The sequence below is a fragment of the Sturnira hondurensis genome, unplaced genomic scaffold (genome assembly GCF_014824575.4).
Source record: "Sturnira hondurensis isolate 20B ecotype Veracruz unplaced genomic scaffold, ASM1482457v3 Scaffold0024822, whole genome shotgun sequence".
NCBI classification, from domain to species: domain Eukaryota; kingdom Metazoa; phylum Chordata; class Mammalia; order Chiroptera; family Phyllostomidae; genus Sturnira; species Sturnira hondurensis.
Window position 1 is genome coordinate 3592678 of NW_028097453.1, and position 20782 is coordinate 3613459.

The following is a 20782-nucleotide window of genomic DNA, read 5'->3' on the forward strand; positions in this document are numbered from 1 at the left end:
TCGGTTTATCTGCATGCAAATGTGGGACCATAGCTCTGCCAACTGCTGCCTTGCCCAGTCTGTCCCCTGCCACCTTGCTGAGAGTTCTGTCCACCCTGGCTGCCTGTCTCCGCCCAGTCTCCTCCAGTCTGGATGAATGTTTCTTTAACTTCTTGGTTGTTGGACTTCCATGCAGTTCAGTTTTCTGGCACGTCTGGTTATTTTTTGTTTGTAAATATGTTGCTGTCCTTCTTTTGGTTGTACCAGGAGGCAAAATGTATATACCTATGCCTTCCTCTTGCCCAGAAGTCCCTTTGCCCATTTTAATTGGATTGTTTGTCTTCCTGGTGTGGAGTCATGTGACTTCTTTATTTTGGAGATCAAACCCTTGTCTGAGGTGTCATCAGCAAATACATTTTCCCATACAATTGGTTACCTTTTCATATTGCTGATGTTTTCTTTAGCTGTGCAGAATCTTTTTAATTTGATGTAGTCTTGTTTATTCTTTCCTTTATGTCCCTTACTCTAGGGGACTTATCAGTGAAAATATTGCTCTGTGAAATAGCTAAAATTTTCCTGTCTATGTTCTCCTGTAGGACTTTTATTATGGCATCACAACTTAAATATTTAAGTCTTTTATCCATCTTGAGCTTATTTTTGTATATGGTGTAAGTTGGTGGTTGAGTTTCATTTTTTTTGCATGATAGCTGTCCAGATCTCCCAACACCATTTTTTGAAGAGGCTATTTTTACTCCATGGTATACTCCTGTCCCCTGTGTCAATATTAATTGACCATAGAGACATGGGTTTGTTTCTGGGCTCTCTCTGGTGTTCCATTGATCTATATATCTGTTCTTATGCCAGTACCAGACTGTTTTGATTACAGTGGATTTGCAGTATAGTTTGCTATCAGATGTTGTGATCCCTCCTACTTTGTTCTTCTTTCTCAAGATTGCTGAGGCTATTTGGGGTTATTTGTGGTTCCATATACATTCTTGAAATATTTGTTCTGTATCTGTGAAATACATCACTGGTATTTTAATAGGGATTGCATTGAACCTATACATTGCTTTGGGTAGTATGGATATTTTAATGATGTTAATTCTTCCAATCCATGAACAGGGTATATGCTTCCATTTATGTGTGTCTCCCTTAATTTCTTTCTTCAGTCTTCTGCAGTTTTCTGAGGATAGGTCTTTTACCTCTTTGGTTAGGTTTATTCCTCGGGTCTTTATTTTTCTTGTTGCTGTAGTAAATGGGAATTTTTTTCCTAATTTCTGTTTCTGATATTTCATTGGTGGTGTACAAAAATGCCTTCAATTTCTGAATATTGACTTTGTATCTTGCCATTCTGCCAAAATCACTCACTAGGTCAGGTAGTTTCTTTGGTAGAGTCTATAGGGTTTTCTATGTACACTATCATGTCATCTGCAAACAGTTACGGTTTTACTTCCTCCTTTCCAATTTATATGTACTTTGTTTCTTTTTCTTGTATGATTGCTGTGGCTAGAACTTCCAATACTATGCTGAATAGATGTGGTGAAAGCAGACATCCTTGTCTTGTTCCTGATCTTAGGGGGAAAGCATTTAGTTTTTGACCATTGAGTATGATGTTGGTTATAGGTTTCTTGTATGTGGCCTGTATTATGTTGATGGAGAGGCATGTTTTAAAAATAATAAATGAGTATTGAATTTTGTCAGATGCTTTCTCAATATCTATTAAGGTGATCAGAGGTATTTTTTTCACATAATGAATGGCTAGTCAAAAAACTAGCTATTTTATGTTTTGAAAGTAGATAGCTGGAATATTTAGGGTAATTAGTAAATGAAAAGCCCAACCCTTTCTTCTTTATTTTAAAGGCAAATCTGGAAATCTTTACTGAGAGGCTGTTGATAGCTACTTGGGTAGAAACTTGCTGAAGAATTATTCCTTTTACTTTTAAAAGGAGGCATCTTTGCTAGTAGTACAGTCAACTGTCTTTTGCTACATATCATCATTTATGAACAGTATGTGATATATACAAAATATCATGTTTAAGAATTCCTTTAATAGTTGTAATAGTATGTTTTGTAAGTTTTGAATATGATTTTTCTTGCAATCAGATTAAATTTAGGCTCTTTCCTTTTTCCAGGAATAATGCTACAAGGCATTTATGCAATTTACTGAAAGAAACCTGTACCAGATCTGCAGAAAAGACAAAGAAATGTAAGTGTCTTTCTTGTTCTATGTGATTTTATCAATTTATTATTATTTTATTGGTGGGGGTTGAGAGTGGAACAAATTGTCTTCACTGTTTAGTTTTAGGCTAAGTCAGAGATCAGATGGTTTGAAGAATCTTTTTATTTTATTTTTATTTTTATTTTTTTTGAAGAATCTTTTAGAACATTTTTTATATGATCTCTTAAATGAACTAAGGAGTATAACTTAAAAATTAATTTATATTTTATTGTTTATGTTACTACCTTTGGCCCATCTTTTCCCTACTTCCTCCTTTCCACCCAGATTCCCCCCACTCCCTCAGGCCACCACTCACTGTTGCCCATTTCCATGGATCAGTGCATATATATTCCTTGGCTACTGTATTCCCTCTGCTGTACTTGATATCCCCATGACTGTTCTGTAACAACCAATATATACTTTTTAAACCTTTTACCTTTTACGCACATTACCTGATGCCTGTCCCATCTGGCAACTATCAAAATGTTCTATGTATCCATGATTCTGTTTCCGTTCTCTTTGTTTGTTTGCTTGTTTGTTTGTTTTTTAGATTCAATTACTGATAGGTAGCTATTTATTGTCATTTTATTGTTCATAGTTTTGATCTTCTTCTTAAAGAAGACGTTTTATCATTTAATATATACTGGTTTGGTGGTGGTGAACTCCTTTTGCTTTTTCTTTTCTGGGAAGCTCTTTCTCTCTCCTTCAGTTCTAAATGGTAGGTTTCCTGGATAGAGGAATCTTGGTTGTATGTTCTTGCTTTTCATCACTTTGAATATTTCTTGTCAATCCCTTCTAGCCTTTTGAAAAGTCAGTTGACAGTCTTATGGGATCTCCCTTGTAGGTAACTAACTGTTTCCTATTGCTGCTTTTAAGATTCTCTCCTTGTCTTTGACTTTTGACATTTTAATTATGATGTGTCTTGGTGTGGACCTGTTTGGGGTCATCTTGTTTGGGACTCTCTGTGCTTCTTGGATTTATATGTCTATTTCCTTCACCAAATTAGGGAAGTTTTCTGTCACTATTTTTTCAAATACATTTTCAGTCTCTTGTTCTCTCTTTTCTTTTGGCATTCCCATGATGGAAATGTTGGTACACTTGAAGTTGTCCCAAAAGGCTCCTTATACTGTCCTCATTTTTGATTTTTGTTTCTTTTCCTTGTTTTGATTGAGTGTTTTTTGCTTCCTTATATTCCAAATCATTGATTTGATTTCTGGCTTTGTCTATTCTACTGTTGATTCCCTATTAATTGTTCTTTATTTCAGTTAGTGTATCCTTCATTTCTGAATGGTTCTTTTTATTTGGTTACTATGTTCTTTTTTATGCTGTTGAAGTTCTTTCTGAGTTCATCTACTTTTCCCCTAAGTTCATTGAGCATCCTTACAACCAGTGTTTTGAACTCTGCAGGTAGTAGATTGCTTGTCTCCATTTTGCTTAGTTCTTTTTCTGGAATTTTGTTCTGTTTTTTCACTTGGGCCATGTTTCTTTGTCTCTTCATTTTGGCACCCTTCCTATGTTTGTTTCTGTGTATTAGGTAGAACTGCTATAGCATCCTGGGCTTGGTAGAGTGGCTTAATGTAGTAGGTGTCCTGTAGGGTCCAGTGGCACTGCCTCCCCTATTACCCAAGCTGGATACTGAAGGTGCACCCAGCCTACAAGATGGGTGCACCCTCCTCTTGTAGTTTAGCCTTGATTGCTATTGGCAGGTCAATGGGAGGGATTTACCCAGGCCAGTCAGCTTTAAGGACTGGCTATGACCACTGACCACCAACCTCCAACCACATTGGGGGATCAGCTGTGCAGGGGTCTACTTCACAGAGCAGGATTTACTACAGCAGAGCTCTGGTGCATGCTGATTCACCCCTTGAGTGTGTTGCTTGTGGAGGTGGTTTGGTGGTGGTGCTCTGATGTGGTCTGTAGCTGTACGCTGGGTTTGTAGGCTTTGGGGCCAAGATTAGCTACCATCTGTGTTTTGGCCAGGATCACCCATCATAAGCTACAAAGTAATCTGCAGATGGCTGCTACTTGTGCTGTGCTTGGAGCTGCCCAGGTAAAGCCAAACTGTGAACCAAAGCCAGCTGCTGCTAACACCAAGCCTGGGATCACTTAGTGAGAAGCACAGGGCTTGTGGAAGCTAGATGCCATTTGAAAGAATTTAGGAAAATCTGAAGCATGAGTAATGACAAGCCATTCATATGGAAAAGCCATTGGAAGCAGCTTGGGTGGGCCCAAAAGTTGGGTGGGGGCACAGTCTCTGGGAATCACCAGGCAGGGCAAACAGTGTGAGCCAGGTTGATGGAATCTCAGATATGGCACCAGCCTACTGGCTCTGTGGGGTGTGGGCTCAGAAGAGGTACAATGGCCTCTGCCAGCACTTCTGTCCGGTAGGAGGCTGCTCCTCAGCTCTTGCCCTGATGTCAGACACTTTGGTTCCTCTCCATATGCCTCTTATGCCTTGTAAGCTGCTCTTGGCATTGGGGCTCAGAGGGAGTGTGTCCAGGTAAGTTCGAGTGTGGGCCCTTTAAAAGGAACTGCTTGGGACTCCACAAGTTTCTGTCTTTCACAGCCTCAATCCCCACTGCTTTTCATAGCCAGAAGTTGGGTGGATTTATCTTCCTGGCATTAGAACCCTGGGCTAGGTGGCCTGATGTGGAGCTGTAATCCCTTGCTCCTGAAGTCTCCCTCTTGATTTTTCTCTAGCACGCATGGGTGTGGGACCAGCCTGTTCTATGTCTCTGCCCCTCCTACCAGTTCTGTAGTTGCAGGATATCCATTTGGTTTGATTCTGGGTGGTTCTGAATAATAATGGTTCTGTAGTTTAGTTGTGATTTTGATGTGTTTGTGTGAGAAGGTGAGCTGTATTTACCTATGAGTCATCTTGACTGGAAGTAAGGATTGTATCTTGGTGTGACACATAGATGGCATTTTTTTCCTTAAAAAATTCTTAATACTTGCCTTATTATCCATGTGGCCTGTTATTTCTTTATGACTGTATCTTCCCCATTGAGGCCATATTATTTTGCTTCTGTTGAGAATATTGAGCAGTTTTCTGAAATTTTCTTCTGGATTCTAAAGAATTCATTTTCAGAAATAGGCTGTTTATATTTTAACATCTTTCATGTTTTCTTCTTTCCTTAGTTTGACCATATTTTTTCATAGGCACCCTAGGTTTTTCTCCCCATATACATCATTGAAAAAGGCAGAGACTATTCAGACTAGATAAACTGGTTGTGAAACTCACTTTGGTCCTGATTTCCTCCCTGTTTTAGTGGTTGATCCTCTTTTTATATTTATAATTGTACGGCAGGTCACTGAGCAGTTTCTAAAGTTCTCACCTTGCTTAGTTGCATCTTCTATCTGCCCCTTCTGTTTGGTTTTCTGGTATTCTTGTATGTGGAGTATATATTTCTGAATAATTTTAGTCAACAAAGTCAAGCATGCACAACATTTTAGTATCTTCAAATGTTAAAAAAATGATAATGCATTGATTCTGCTGGCATAGAAAAACTTAATCTCAGTAAATTTGGAAAATTTTCCCCTTCCTTTGGGGTTATATCTAAAATTTGAGGTACACGTATAGTACCATGTGGTAGAGAGGGACATTTGTTTCTCAGTCATCTATCCTTTGAGACTATCAACATTTCAACTGGTGTTCAGTTAATGGTCCACGTGGGTTGCTGCTGAGTTGTCCCTTCTCCCTGTCATCAGTGGTTTTCCAGGTTTGCTGGTTCTCTGCCCTTCATCCTTGGCAGAGAACCATGTGCAGTTGCATAGGATATTGAAATGGGAAACCCTGAAGCTGTGTGTCTAAGACCCCATCTGTCTAAATATATTTTACAGTCATTTTTTTTCTTTGAGGATTGTCATCTTTCTTGAACCCTATCGAAGAAAAAGGCAGGCACATTCCTACTTTGCTCTTGGTTTGCCCAAACTATCTGGTGTTTCTGTGGTCCCTCAAATGAGGCTTAGCCTCAGAAAGGTAGAAGCTGCAGAACCTCTTTTTAAATATCTGCCACCAATGAATAAGCTCTCTCACCTTCCCCTTGTAAAGGCTTCTCCTTCCCGAGTTGGAAATATTTCTTAGGTCTAAAAGATGGGAAGTTTTGTTCTGATATATATATTTAAAATCTATTACTTATGCCCTGAATCTTTCTCCTAACCCCAATACTCAGCTTTCGAAACTCAAAGATTTTTTCTTTGCTTTGAGTTAAACCATTTCTTCTTTAAGGCAATCGTTTTGCCTGAACTGCAAGATCTAGTTCCCTAATATGGGACAGAGTGGGGGGTGTGTGTGTCTGTGTGTGAGAATATGAGAGAGAGAGAGGGAGAAAGGAGGAGGAGGGGAGGGGAGGGGAAGGGAGGGACACAGATGAGGGCAGAGGGCTACGGGCAAAGGGAAAGTAGGAGAAATAGGGAAAGAGGGAGAGGGAGGCAGGAGGAAGAAGAGAGTGAGGAGGGGGAATGGGGAAATAGAGAGATAGATTGATAGATGAATTGAAAGATAAATATCAAGAAGAAAGACCAAAATGGTGTTGGGGATAGAGTGCAATTCTTTTTTTAAATTAAATTTTATTTTTATTTTTGATTTTAGATGAAGGGAGAGAGAAAGAAAGGGAGAGAAACATCTTGTGAGGGAGAAAAATTAATTGGTTGTCTCTCGTATGCACCCCAACTGGGGACCAAACCTGCAACTCAGGTATATGCCCTGACCAGGAATCAAACCGGTGATCTTTCAGTTTGCGGGATGATGCCCAGCCAACTGAGCCACAATGACTGGGTTGGGAGTGCAGTTCTTTAGTACAGATAGTTTCTGAGGAGTAGATAAGGTTCGTTGCTGTGTGTTAGGTGGTAAAAATGACGGAGAACAGTTGGAGTAAAAGGTATTGACGTGAACTATTTGTTGAAATGCTAATGTGTTCTGCATGTATTTCCTTAAAATTTCCAGCCTTTTAATATTCAAATAAGAATGGTTCAGCTCCTGTTTCATGTGCTATGATTATTTCAGAGCTCTCTGCAGTATTTTTGAGGGGTTTAAGATATGTGTGTTCTTCTGAAGTCAGTTCATGTGCCCTCTTTTTGGTTGTTTGGCTCCTTGTTGACACTTGGAGCTGCTGTTCTTGTTTTGCACCTTGTTAATGAGAATCTGGGAATTCAGTGTGGTTTCTCTGCTGCTGGCCTCTTTGGGGGGAATGATGAAGGGGTAGCTACATTTTCTTATACTGCCTCGTACCTTAATTCCTCATAGCACCACCTACCAACATTCAATTTTACTGATTTCACTGAAGGCTTTAGTATAGTTAGAGTGCATAAAACACCAAAAAAAAGGGGCGGGGGAGAAGAATATTATAAGGGATTCATAGGTGATTTTTCTCTGAGGCCATTCTTAAACTTGCTCTTCCTGTCTTGAGGTTTATCTTTCTTTCTGCATTCTTAGAAATAGATCAAGAGACAATAAGAACAAGCTTTACCTTTCATGTGTATCTTGTGGATCCTAAATATACAAAGGAGAAAAATACTTTAAAAATATATTTTATTAATTATGTTATTACAGTTGTCCCAGTTTTTCCCCCTTTTCCCCTCCACCTGGTACCCCCATTCCCTCCAGCATTCCCCTCTTAGTTCAAGTCCATGGGTCATGCATGTAAGTTCTTTGGCTACTCCATTACCAATACTGTTCTTAACATTCCCCTCTCTATTCTGTCCCTACCAATTTGTGCTTCTTAATCCCTGCACCTTTCCCCCCAATTTCCCCTTCCCCCTCCCAACTGATAATGCTCCAGATATTCAACATATCTATGATTCTGTTCCTGTTCTTGTTTGCTTAGTTTATTTGCATAAAAGTATTGGTAGTTGTGAATTTATTGCCATTTTAATGTTCACTATTTGATCTTTTTTTTTAACTATAATTCCCTTAGCATTTCATATAATAATGGTTTGGTGTTGATGAACTCCTTTAGTTTTAACTTGTCTGGGAAGCACTTTATCTACCTTTCTATTCTAAATGATAGCTTTGTTGGATAGATTAATCTTGGTTGTAGGTCCTTGCTTTTCATCACTTTGAATACTTCTTGCTAGTCTCCTCTAGCCTGCAAAGTTTCTTTTGAGAAATCAGCTGACAGTCTTATGGGAACTCTCTGCTTATCTATCTGCTTTTCTCTTGCTGCTTTTAAGATTCTTTGTCTTTAACCTTTAACATTTTAATTATGATATGTCTTGGTGTGGTCATGTTTGGGTCAGTCTTGTTTGGGATTCTCTATGCTTCCTGGACTTGTATGTCTGTTTCCTTCACCAAGTTAGGGAAGTTTTCTCTAATTTTTTCAAATAAGTTTTCAATTTCTTTCTCTTTCTCTTCTTCTTCTGGCACTCCTATATGATTTGGATGTCTAAAGATGTCCCAGCGTTTCCTACGCTTATTCTCTCTTTTTTTAAATTGTTTTTTCTTCCTGCTGTTCTGATTGAATATTTTTCCTTCCTTGTGTTCCACATTTGTTGATTTGATTCTTGGCTTCATCCTCTCCACTGCTGCCCCCTGTAGACTTTTATTTCACTTAATGTAACCTTCATTCCTGTCTGTTTTTTTTTTATACTGTTGAAGTACCCAATGAGTTCCTCGAGCATCCTCACAACCAGTGTTTTGAACTGTGAATCTGATATGTTGCTTATCTCCATTTTATTCAGTTTTTTTTTCTGGAGTTTTGTTCTGCTCTTTCATCTGGGCCATATTTCTTTTGGCAGCCTCCCTGTGTTTGTTTTTGTGTATTAGGTAGAGCTGCTTTGACTCCCTGTCTTAGGAGTGTGGCCTGTTGTAGAAAAGCACACTTGTTAGGTTGTATGGGGTAGAGCCTTAGATAATTGCCAGGGCAGAGCAACCCCTGTCTCTGCTCTGTTGGTCTGTGTAGGGGAGGGCTTGCTGAGGGGACAGTGCTGCTGCCTGGCCTCTGGAGTTTTGTCTGGGAGGAAGCAGTCTCCTGGCACTGCCCTGTTTCCAGTCTCCTCGTTTTCTCCCCGTATGCCACTGGTGCCCTTCCAGCTATTGCCCTGGTGCTGAGTCCTAGAGTGGGTGGTTCTACATGAGTCCTAGGTCTTTTGTGTGCCCTTTAAGAGGAATCCTTTGAGAATCCCACAGTTTCTTCCACTGCACCAAACCCCACTGGTTTTTATAGCCAGAAGTTATGGGGACTTATCTTCCTGGCACTGGAACCCTGGGCTGAGTGGTCTGGTCTGGGGCTGGGATCCTTTGCTCCAGAGGTATCCCTCCTGATTTCTATCCACCACACGTGGATGTGGGATCTCCTGTTCCCATCTCCATGCCTCTCCATGTGTCTCTGAGTCTCTGTCCCTCCTACCCATCTGGATGAATGTGGCTTCTTTAAATCATTAGTTGTCTGACTCCACACAGCTCAATTTTCTGACCATTCTGCATGATACTTGTTTTTGTAGTCTAGTTGTATTTTTCCTATAGTTGTGTGTGGATGTGAGGCATATTTACCTGTGCCTCCATCTTGACCGGAAGTCAGGAAAAAATGCTTTGTAGAATAGTTGTTAAACCCATACTCATTGTAAAGGCTAAAATTATATTTTACAAAGCTTGAATAAATTCAGGGATAGTAATTTTATGGAAGGAAATTATAGATAATCAAGCAGCACCAAAATTTTGAGGTTGAGATGAAGTACTCCCATGACTTACTATGAAACTGCCTTTGCTGCTACTAAAAGATTTAAAAGATACAGCAGTGACCTTCACTAACACAGAATTTTAAGTATTTAGTGTTTTCCTGAAGCATTTGGAGTATTATCTTGTTGGTATCATAATTGTCTTAAAATTTAATTTTAAAATATTTTATATTAATAATAGATGAATATGAACGAGAAGAAACTAGGCAAGTTTATGTGGACCTAAATAATAACATTGAGGTAAGTGGTAGTGAACATTTAATATTTTAAACAGAGGTATTTCTAAGCAAAGTGGAGTGATAGCTACAAAGATATAGAAAACTATTCTTGCAAAATGGGCAGGCAAAAAAACCTGTTCTTGATAAAAGGATTATTATATATTTATTTATATATGATTATATCACTAATAAAATTTCTAAGGTTTTATACTATGAGTTTTAATGTTTTGTTATTGGGTAGCTTTTGAATTTATATGTTAGTGACACTGTTTAACTTCATTCATTAACTCTGTGTCAGGTACTAGCAAACTGTGCCACATTACCCCATCCCCACAACTCTGCACTGCCCTTCTCCACTGCAGTCATTCTCCTGTATGTTTCTCAGACTGGCTAAACTCTCTCTGATCTTGGGTATTTCAATTTGTCCCCTTTGTCTAGGACTTTTGTGTCCAAGATCTTATGCAAAATCATAAACTTCATTTTTATTATACCCTTACTACTTTATCTAAAATATCTTTCTATTTCATTATTACTTGCCTTACTTTGTTTAATTTTTCTAAGGAGCCCCTAAAACTACATGACATCTGATGTATGTGTGTCTGCCTCTGTGTGTGTGTGTGTGCTTTCTTGTATGGAATATAAGTTACTTTCAGTAGAATAAAGGCTTTGGCTTATATCCTAAGTGCCTAAAACAGTGCCTGGCATGTAATGGACACCGGTAACTATTTATTAATTGGATAAATGAATTCATCCAATTTTGCAAATCAAGATTTGTTGAATGTTGAATGAACTCATAGCGCCAGATGATGAACATGTAATTTGGACTCCTGTGGGCACGAACATCACAGAGGCTGTGTTTTAATAGGGAGGACAGATATGAAGTAAGTAAGTAAAAATAAAGAGAAAATTACAGATTTTGATACTACAGCTATTAAGTAAGTCAGTAGAATACTAACAGTCATTTTACTGTTGTCTAATATGTAACTTGTTTCTACTACCTTTAAGCATATGAGAAGCTAACATAATAGGCACTCAGTAAGTTTTTAGAAATTATTTAATTGTTAAAAAGTATAGGGTTTTCATTATTCAAAGTTGCATGGTTTTAAATCCAATGACCACATGATACAAATTTATTAATAGTTTACAGTTTGAAGAAAACTATTTAAAAAGCTTAAATATTATTCTTAAAAGTTAAATTTTGTATTTCAGAAAATGATAATAGCTTTTGAGGAACTTCGTGTTCAAGCTGAGAATTCCAGACTAGAAATGCATTTTAAATGTAGGGATTCTATTTAATTTTTGTTATTCTTCTGTCATTTATATTTTTACTAGATTTTGTTAATGTTTTTATACCATTAGCTTGATGCCTCAACTCATTAGGTTTGGTATTATGTGTGGTCTTGTAAGCTCCTAAAATTTTGTGGAATGTGGCAGGGAATTCATGTGTGTTTTTGGCTTCAGAGCTACATTTTCCCTGAAATCAAACTTAACTAATGTTTGTGCTTAATTTTTAGAAGTGTGATTTTGTCTTTTTATATGTCTTGGTAAAGTTGCATGCAAAAAAAACCAATATATTTTTAAATGTTATTTCAAATTAGTATATAATAAAGAAGTTTTATTTTATTTTTTTGAAAGAGAAAGTATGCATATAATAGTCAGTCAACCAAAACAAAAGTTGGTTCTTTGAAAAGGCTGGTTAAATTGATAAACTGCTAGCAAAACTGATCAAGTAAAGTATCAATCAAGAGTGTGACATTCCTCTGCTTTAAGCTCTTTGAAGGCTTCCCATCTTGCTCATAACAAAAGTCTTTCAATGTCCGCAGGTCCCACATGTGTTGCTGGTGTCTGATCTCACTTCCTAAAGTTATTTAGGGGAGTAAATTCCCTTTGTTGTTCCGGTAAAGGCCACACATGCTTACATGCCCCGCCCTGCCCCCAATAAAGAACTTTTACATATGCTCTGTTATACTTAAGTTGTAACCTTGGTGTTAAATTCACTATTTCACTAAATTTAGCAAGAAAATACTCTTTTTGCTTGTTAGAAACATGTAAGAGAGTTAAATAAAATACAAGAAACTTAAAGTTTTGTTTGTTATGCAATTTTATTAAGATATTAAGGTATCTTTGTTTTATTTTTAAAGTAAAGGAAGACTATGAAAAAATGCAACAACTTGAAGAAGAATGCAAGAAAGAAGTAAATGAAAAGGAAAATCAGGTGTTTCTTTTAAAAAATTAACTCTCTATATACTTCATATTTGTTAATTTTTAAAATTTTTTCACTTTGATATTTTGTTTATGCTATTACTGATGTCCCTTTCCTCCCCTTCAGTCCCCTCCACTAAGCCCACCCCCCACTTCCATAGTCAGTCCCGTCATCATTGTCCATGTCCATGGGTTCTTCATGCATGTTATTTGACTAACCCCTTCACCTTTCAATCAGTCCCCACCTCCCTCCTCCTGACGTACACCTGTCAGCCTATTCCCTGATTCCATGCCTCTGGTTCTATTTTGATCTTTAGTTTATTTTGTTCCCTAGATTCTTCTTATAAGTACAATCATATGGTATTTGTCTTTCACCAACTGACTTATTTCACTTCGCATGATAGTCTCCAGTTCCATCCATGCTGACACAAAGTCAGGAATTCCTTCTTTTTTCCTGCTGTGTAGTATTCCATTATAGAAATATACCACAGTTTTTTGATCCACATGTACTGATGGACATTGAGGCATTTCCAAATCTTGGCTGTTATAAATTGTGCTGCTATGAACATAGAGGTGCGTATTCAGTTCTTCTGAATTGGTGTTTCATGGTTCTTAGGGTATACTCCCAGCAATGGAATTGCTGGGTCGAAAGGCAGTTCCATTTTAATTTTTTTGAGGAAATGCCATACTGTTTTACAGTGGCTGTGCCAGTCTGTGTTCCCACCGACAGTGCATTAGGGTTCTCTTTTTTCCACATCCTCACCAGCATTTGTTTGTTGATTTATTAATGATAGCCATTTTGGCAGGTGTGGGGTGATAGCTCATTGTGTTTTAATTTGCATTTCCATGATGGCTAGTGATGTTGAGCATCTTTTCATGTCTCTGGGTCCTCTGTATGTCCTCTTTGGAGAAATGGCTGTTTAGGTCTTTGGCCCATTTTTAACTGAATTGTTTGTCTTCCTGGCTTTGAGTTATATGAGTTCTTTATGTATTTTAGAGATTAAACTCTTGTCCATTGTACTGTTGGCACATATATTCTCTCATATAGTTGATTTGCTTTTCATCTTGATGATAGTTTTTTAGCTGTGCAGAAGCTTTTTAATTAGATGTATATCCATTTATTTATTTTTTCCTTTATTTCCATTGCATATTGGCAAAAATATTGCTATGTGAGATATCTGAAATTTTACTGCCTGTGTTTTCCACTAGAATTTTGCATCCTGACTTATATTTAAGTCTTTTATCCATTTTGAATTTATTCTGGTGTTATTTGGTGGTCTAGTTTCATTTTTTTGCATGTTCCAGTCCAGTTCTCCCAATATTTATTGAAGAGACTGTCTTTACTCCATTGTATGCTCCTGCCCACTTTGTCAAATACTAATTGACAATAAAGACATGGGTTTATTTCTGGGCTCTCTATTCTGTTCCATTGACACATGTGTCTGTTCTTATACTAGTACTGCACTGATTTGATTTCAGTGGCCTTGTTATATAGTTTAATATCAGATATTGTGATCCCTCCAATCTTTTGCAGGATTGCTGAGGCTATTTGGTATCTGTTTCCATATAAATTTCTGGAATATTTGTTCTAGATCTTTGAAGTATGTCACTGATATTTTAATAGGAATTGTGTTGAATCTATAAGTTGCTTTGGGTAGTATGGACATTTTAATGAGGTTAATTCTTCCAATCCATGAATAGGGTATATGCTTCCATTTATTTGTATCTTCTTTAATTTCTTTCTTCAGTGTTCTATAGTTTTCCAAGTACAGGTCTTTTACCTCCTTGGTTAAATTTATTCCTGGGTACTTTATTTTATTTTATTTTTTGTTGCTATAGTAAATGGGATTTGTCCCTTAGTTTCTCTTTCTGAGAGTTTGCTGTTGGTATTAAAAATGCCTTCGATTTCTGAATATTGACTTTGTGTCCTGCTGCTTTGCCGAATTCACTTTTAAGGCTGAGTTGTATTTTGGAGTTTACACGGTTTTCTGGTTACACTGTCATGTCATCTGCAAATAATGAGAGGTTTACCTCCTCCTTTCCAATTTAGATGCCTTTCATTTCTTCTCATCTGGTCGCTGTGGCTCAGCCTTCCAGTACTATGTTGAATAAGAGTAGTGACAGTGGGCACCTTTGTCTTGTTCCTGATCTTAATAGAAATGCTTTTAGCTTTTTGCCCATTGTGTATGATGCTGGCAGTAGGATTTTTGTATATGGCCTTTATTATGTTGAGATATGTTCCCTCTGTTCCCACTTTGCTAGGTGTTGTTACCAAAAGTGGGTGCTGGATTTTACTAAATGCTTTTTCTGCATCTATTGATATGGTCATATGATTTTTGTCTTTCATTTTGTTTATGTGATGTATCACATTTATTGGTATGTGAATACTGTACCATCCTTGTATCCCTGTAATAAATCCCGCTTGATCATGGTATATGGTCTTTTTAATGTATTGCTGGATCTGGTTTGCTAGTATTTTGTTGAGGATTTTAGCATCTGTGATCATCAAAGATATTGGCTGTAATTTTCTTTCTTTGTTGTGTCTTTACTTGGTTTTGGGATTAGCATAATACTGGCCTCATAGAAAGAGTTTGGGAGTCTTCCTTCTTTTTAAAATTTTTGGAATAGTTTGAGAAGGATAGGTTTTAGTTCCTCTTTGAATGTTTGGTAAAATTCTCCTGTGAAGCCATCTGGTCCAGGCTTTTTGTGTGCCAAGAGTTTTTTGATTACTGCTTCAATTTCTCTAGTTGTTTTCAGTCTATTCAGGTTTTTTCTTTTTTTTTTATTTTTAAAATATTTTATTTATTTATCTTTAGAGGGGAAGGGAAGGAGAGAGGAAGAGAAACATCAACATATGGTTGCTTCTTGTGTATCCCCTGCTGGGAACTGGCCCCTGCCAGGAACTGGCCTGCAACCCAGGAATGTGCCCTGACTGGGAATTGAACTGCAGTCATCTGGTTTGCAGGCCCGTGGTCAATCCACTGAGCTACACCAGTAGCTGAGCAACAGTAAATGTCATTACTTTTAAGACTGTTTTTTTTTTCCTTCAGAGTTGTGCCTGGACATAAAAACTTGGCTGTGGCATTTTGGAGCTAGGTTGGCAGGGTAGGAAGACATGCTGAGTTGCGTCATTCAATGTGTTGTCTTTTCAGTTATCCTTTATGCTACCCCTCCCTATGCCTACTATACCCATGTTTAGAGATTATCTTTTTCAATTTATGTCTGTGTTTGTTGTAAAGATAGAGTAGGGTTGGTTCTCTGACTACATTGGCTATTATGGAATAAAGTCCAGAAAAGGACTTTGAAATAGCCTTCTTAAATTTAGTCCCTTGTTTCATGCCTACCTTCCATAGTGTCTGTTGCCTCTTAATTCCTGAAGCATTCTTGGATTCTTTGGGGTGGACATACTTTGCTTTTCATTAGTATCTTCCTTGCTCAGGCTTTTAGGTTTGACCTTGCTTTTCTATGCTGAATAATTTTCCATTTCTTCCAATGCATTTTTATGTACTGTGGTTTGGGTTATAGAGAAGTCTCCTGGTTTCACGGAAGATAAAGTCTGTCTGTTGTTTCCCTGGTTATTGTTTTGGGTGATTTGGAGGTGAAAATAGGGCAAAGAGATCTTTCTGTCACCTTGAATCTGCAAGCGTCAGCTTATTTTTTAAGTATCTCTTTCACCTTTTCGTCACATGCGCTCAGTGTTTTAGCCATCTGGATATTTTCCGTTCTCCGTATGAAGCATGATCTGTGGATCCTTTGTGTTCTTGGATGAGTCTAGAATGCTTATTTCCCTGTGTTTGTCTGATTAACTTCTGCTTGTTTAGAAAGGCTCTCTTCTGTTCTCTGAGAAGGATTAATTTTTTATTACATCCCCCAAGATTTATATCCTTTCCCAACTTCCTATAACATTTTTGTCCTGTTACTTATAATATTCAGGTAGAGTTGTCTATCTCCTGGTCTAGACTATGTGTGTTTTGAAGGTGAGTTCACGCTTATTATGGTTTGTGTAATGATGTAGGTGCTCAATAATATTTATGGAATAAATAGACCAAGAAGCTTTTATTATATAATCTGTTTAGTAATAAGTTAAAATGCATACTATAATATTGGGTATATCGTATTACAGTAAGTTCTCACTTAATGTCATCAATAGGTTCTTAGAACTGCAGTCAAATGATGTATAATGATGCTAATTTTACCACAGGCTAACTGATGTAAACAAAAGTTAAGTTCCTGTGGTATTTCATCAAAATTATAATGAAACAGCATTGAATGAAACATCATTTTCAAGGACCTGCTATAGTTTTTTCATTCATTTATTAAGAGTTTTTGGGGGTTGGGGGGCAAACACATACTAAATGCTAGGCACAGCCAACTAAAAAGCATATAAGCAAGTACATAAAGTAATTGCAGGTAATAGTAAATGCTAAGTTATCATATTTTATTTTTCATATGTAATATATTATTTAAATGTTTAATTTTAGGTATCACTGCTGTTGATCCAAAACACCGATAAAGAAAATAAAATAAAAGAATTAATATTGCAGCTAGAGGAATCTGGAGATAAAGTTAATCAATTAGAAGAAAAGATCAGTAAGAATTTATATAATAAAATATAACAATGTATCTTATATATTTCTCTTGTTATGTTTTAATATTTAGCTTTCATTACAGTTTTGTTATAATGCTTTCTAGTGCTGCAATTCCCAACTTGGGATGAACCAGTTCAAGTGAAGCATAATAGAATCACTTACAGAGGTTTGTCAGAGTACATATGCTCCTGTTTTCCCATCTCATATTTTCACTTTCTTAAGTTTCAGTGCAGTGTTCTATGAAAATAGGGACATATGTCTTTTTGTTCATGGATGCATTAAAAAATGCCTGGTGCATATGAGGCACTCAAAAAATATTTTATGAATGAATAAGTACTCTGGGAGCACAATGGAGGGAATTGTTCATTATTTCTGGAGCAAGACATTTGGAAAGGCATTAGGGAAAAAAATTGTTGAACTAGACCTTAGATGACTAAAGGATTATGAGACAGTTAATTGTAGGAGAGAGTATATGCAGAAGAAATGGCTTGTGCAGGTCATGGAAGTGTGAAAGTTAGGGTATATTTGAAACACTAATTCATGTGTCTATATCCTGATGAGACTGGAAATGAATTTTGGATCAGATTATGAAGGATCTTGAATGTCATGTTATGTTTAGACTATCTTGTTGAAATTTTCAAACTTGATTAAATGGTGTGCGCTTGGTAGGCATGATACACTCAAACACTGCACCTTTTAGAACGTCATAGGGATCTTATGGCATTTTTCACTTTTCCCTTAAAAAGCTCTTTTTCACTAATTCTCTGTTTCTTACCCACTATGAACCCTTTCATCTTATTTTCAGTTATTAAGATCTTTAAAATGTCATTCTTATCTTTCAAATTTGCTATTATACTTTGTGTAGCTTTCAGTTTCTTATTATTTTCTTAACTACTAAGAATAGCTTTTTGATAGTTACTTACTGATAATTTTTTCTTAAATGTTTGTGAGCTCATTCTATCATTTGCTTTTTTAAAATGTATAGCTTCATTTTTATTTTTTTATTTTCAGTTACAGTTTACATTCAGTATTCTATATTAGTTTCAGTTGTACACCATGGTGGTTAGACAATTATATGTAGTTATTGCAATAATATTGACTATATTCCCTATGCTGTAATTTATATCCCTGTGACTTTTTTGTAACTGCTGTCACTTGTATCTGATAGTTTTTATTCAAAGTACCTTGTTTTCTTGTGTGTCTTACTGTCTTTGACTCTATGCTCATTTTTCTTTGCAAAAATTATTTGTAGGAACAATTTATGGCCTTCCAAGTCTATAGGTAACCTAACCTCCTCCTGGGAGGATTTCTGTTTACTTTTGCCATGTACATGGTGGAGACTTTACCTGTCTGGTACAATCTAAGTCAGTTTCCAGGCTTGGGATCCTTAGACCACTCAGGTGATGCGGCCCTGGGCTGGCTTGCTTTTGCGAGTTGGCTTACTTTTGTTTCCTCTTTGTAAAAAGAATGTTCTAGCTTATTACACAAAAATTTAACTCTTGGGCTCTCTACCTTATAAGTTTTTGGGTGTTCATAGTTCTTTTTTTAAATGTCTTTTTTAAGATTTTATTTCTTTATCTTTAGAGGGGAAGGGAAGGAGAGAGGGAGAAATATCAGTGTATGGTTGCATCTCATGCGTCCCCTGCTGGGAACTGGCCTGCAACCCAGGCATGTGCCCTTGCTGAGAATCTTCAGGTTTCTGTTTTTCCTTCACTGTTGGCCTGATAATTTCTTCCTATTTTGTCAGGAGTTCAATGATTTTTGATTCTGAATTTTTATATTTGATCCTGAGTTTTTATTCCTTTCTAAAGGTATTTCTAGAAGTTTTATTTAGTTTATAGACCTTTTCCTTACCTATTTTAGTTTTTAAAGATTGATATAATACTTATTTTTTTAAAAATCTGTGATCAGTAATTCTAGCCTCTGAAGTATATGCAGATCCATGCCTGCCGTTTGTTTGTTTATTCTGCTGAATGCTCATGGTGCTTCATTTCCTCTTGTGGGTTTTGATTGTGAGGTCACGTAACTTTATCTGTGGAAAGTTTTTAAGGTCTGGATTGGAAGTATATTTTTACAGAGAAAATTTGCATTTGTAGCTCTGGGATCCTCAGAGAACTTGGGGCATTTCTAAGTTTTGGCATGAAGCTTTTTAGAACCTTCACACAGCATGCATTCAGTTTCCACACATGCCTAAGGACTAGTTTGTGATGAGAATTTCCCAGAGGAGACATATAGTGACCAGATTGTATAAATAGTATCACAGTGGACACTGCAGTGTTTAGTTATCATTTCCCTCTCTCCAGATCTACTTTCCCTGTTTTTCCCCAGAGGTGGAGCACTAACTCTTTTATTTCTATGCAGATTTTTCAGGAATTAAAAAAATACAAACATGAAACATCATTCTGTTGCTTAACGTGCTTCACTGTTTCTCATGGTCTTTATGAGTGATGAAGCTTACCTGTGAGCAAGTCACATAAATCCTGTTATGATCTTATCCTTATTTTCTTTCCAATCATCTACTATGATTTCTCCCTCATGTGGTTTTAATGCTATTGAAATACATTTCCTTTAGACCTCAGGATGCATCATTTTGTCTCTTCCATTTTTGCCTTTGTACATGCTCTTTCACGTGTCTGTGGTCTTTTTTTCTCCTCCAACTCCCATTACGCTTATTAATTCTTAATTGGCTTTCAGATGTTTCAGTTCAGCTGTCACTTTCTAGAAACCTTCCTTGAACTTTCAATCTCTTTGTCTGTCAATCCTTACCTTTAACCCTTACTTATCTTATTTGACTTAGGTGCCCCCTCTATGTATATTCCTAGAACTTCAAGTGAGTACCAACCAGCACTTATCATTGATTTTTCATTGTCAGCCTGCCCACTCATGCTGTAAATACTGTGAATTTTAAGATTCAGTTTCTAGCCCTGGCTGGTGTAGCTCAGTGGATTGAGCTCGGGCTTGTGAACAACATGATCGCGGTTCGATTCCCAGTCAGGGCGCCTGCCTGGGTTGCAGGCCAGTTCCCAGCAGGGGACTCATGAGAGGCAACATACATTGATATTTATCTCCGCCTCTCCTTCCCTTCCCCTCTAAAGATAAATAAATAAATAAAATTAAAAAAAAAATAAAAAATAAATAAATAAAGATAAAAAAAAGATTCAGTTTCTAGGATACACCACCACCATCATCATCATCAACATCATCATCATATTTAACATTTGTTGATTATATGCTAGACACTACAATTTAAAATTATACTATTTTTGGTGTTAAGAATGATATGATAAAACATCTCTGGTTGCATTATCTTTTTAATCCTAACAGCAACCCTTCAAGATACAACTAACTACCATTATTCTCAATTTCCAGGTGGGAAAAATAGAGACAGACTGACTGGTTAAGTATCATGCTTAAGGCTAGCTAGCTAGTAAGAATGATTTGAACCTAAGGAAGAGCATGAACTTCTATTTTCCCTTTGTGTTTTTATGAGATTTAAAAGTGAATGCACACATATAAAATACAGAGACTAGTATCTGTAAACATTAGTATTTAGTAAGCATTAGCTATTAAGTGGAGTCACCAACTTTTATAAATAATATTTAAATAAATATATTTTTAAAAATTAAAATAACAAGATAGTAATAATGAAAATAAAATCATGAATAGTGTCACCACTAGGAGATAAATTATTTTTAATGTTCTTGTGTATATTCTTACTTTTCACATGTACTACTTATATAAGTACTATTTTTAACTTCTTTATTCTATGATTTTTATAAATATTTATCCAAATTGGTAATCCATGCATAAGGTCTATATTGTCATTTACAGTAGCTGTGTTGTACTATTATGTATGTACCACTGTAATTTAATCTGTCTCCTGTTGGATATTTAGGTTGTTT

The 20782-nt window shown here is 36.7% G+C and overlaps 1 protein-coding gene across 2 annotated transcripts in view; it reads left to right on the forward strand.

Moving 5' to 3' along the window:
- Positions 1-20782, forward strand: part of SYCP1 (synaptonemal complex protein 1) — an 88112-nt gene that overhangs the window by 8408 nt on the left and 58922 nt on the right. For both annotated transcript variants that reach the window (XM_037038835.1, XM_037038836.1), the window contains exons 7-11: positions 2112-2185; positions 10053-10111; positions 11299-11368; positions 12231-12304; positions 16773-16881. In XM_037038835.1, coding sequence (XP_036894730.1) covers positions 2112-2185; positions 10053-10111; positions 11299-11368; positions 12231-12304; positions 16773-16881 — 386 coding nt within the window. The remainder of the gene's footprint in view (positions 1-2111; positions 2186-10052; positions 10112-11298; positions 11369-12230; positions 12305-16772; positions 16882-20782) is intronic.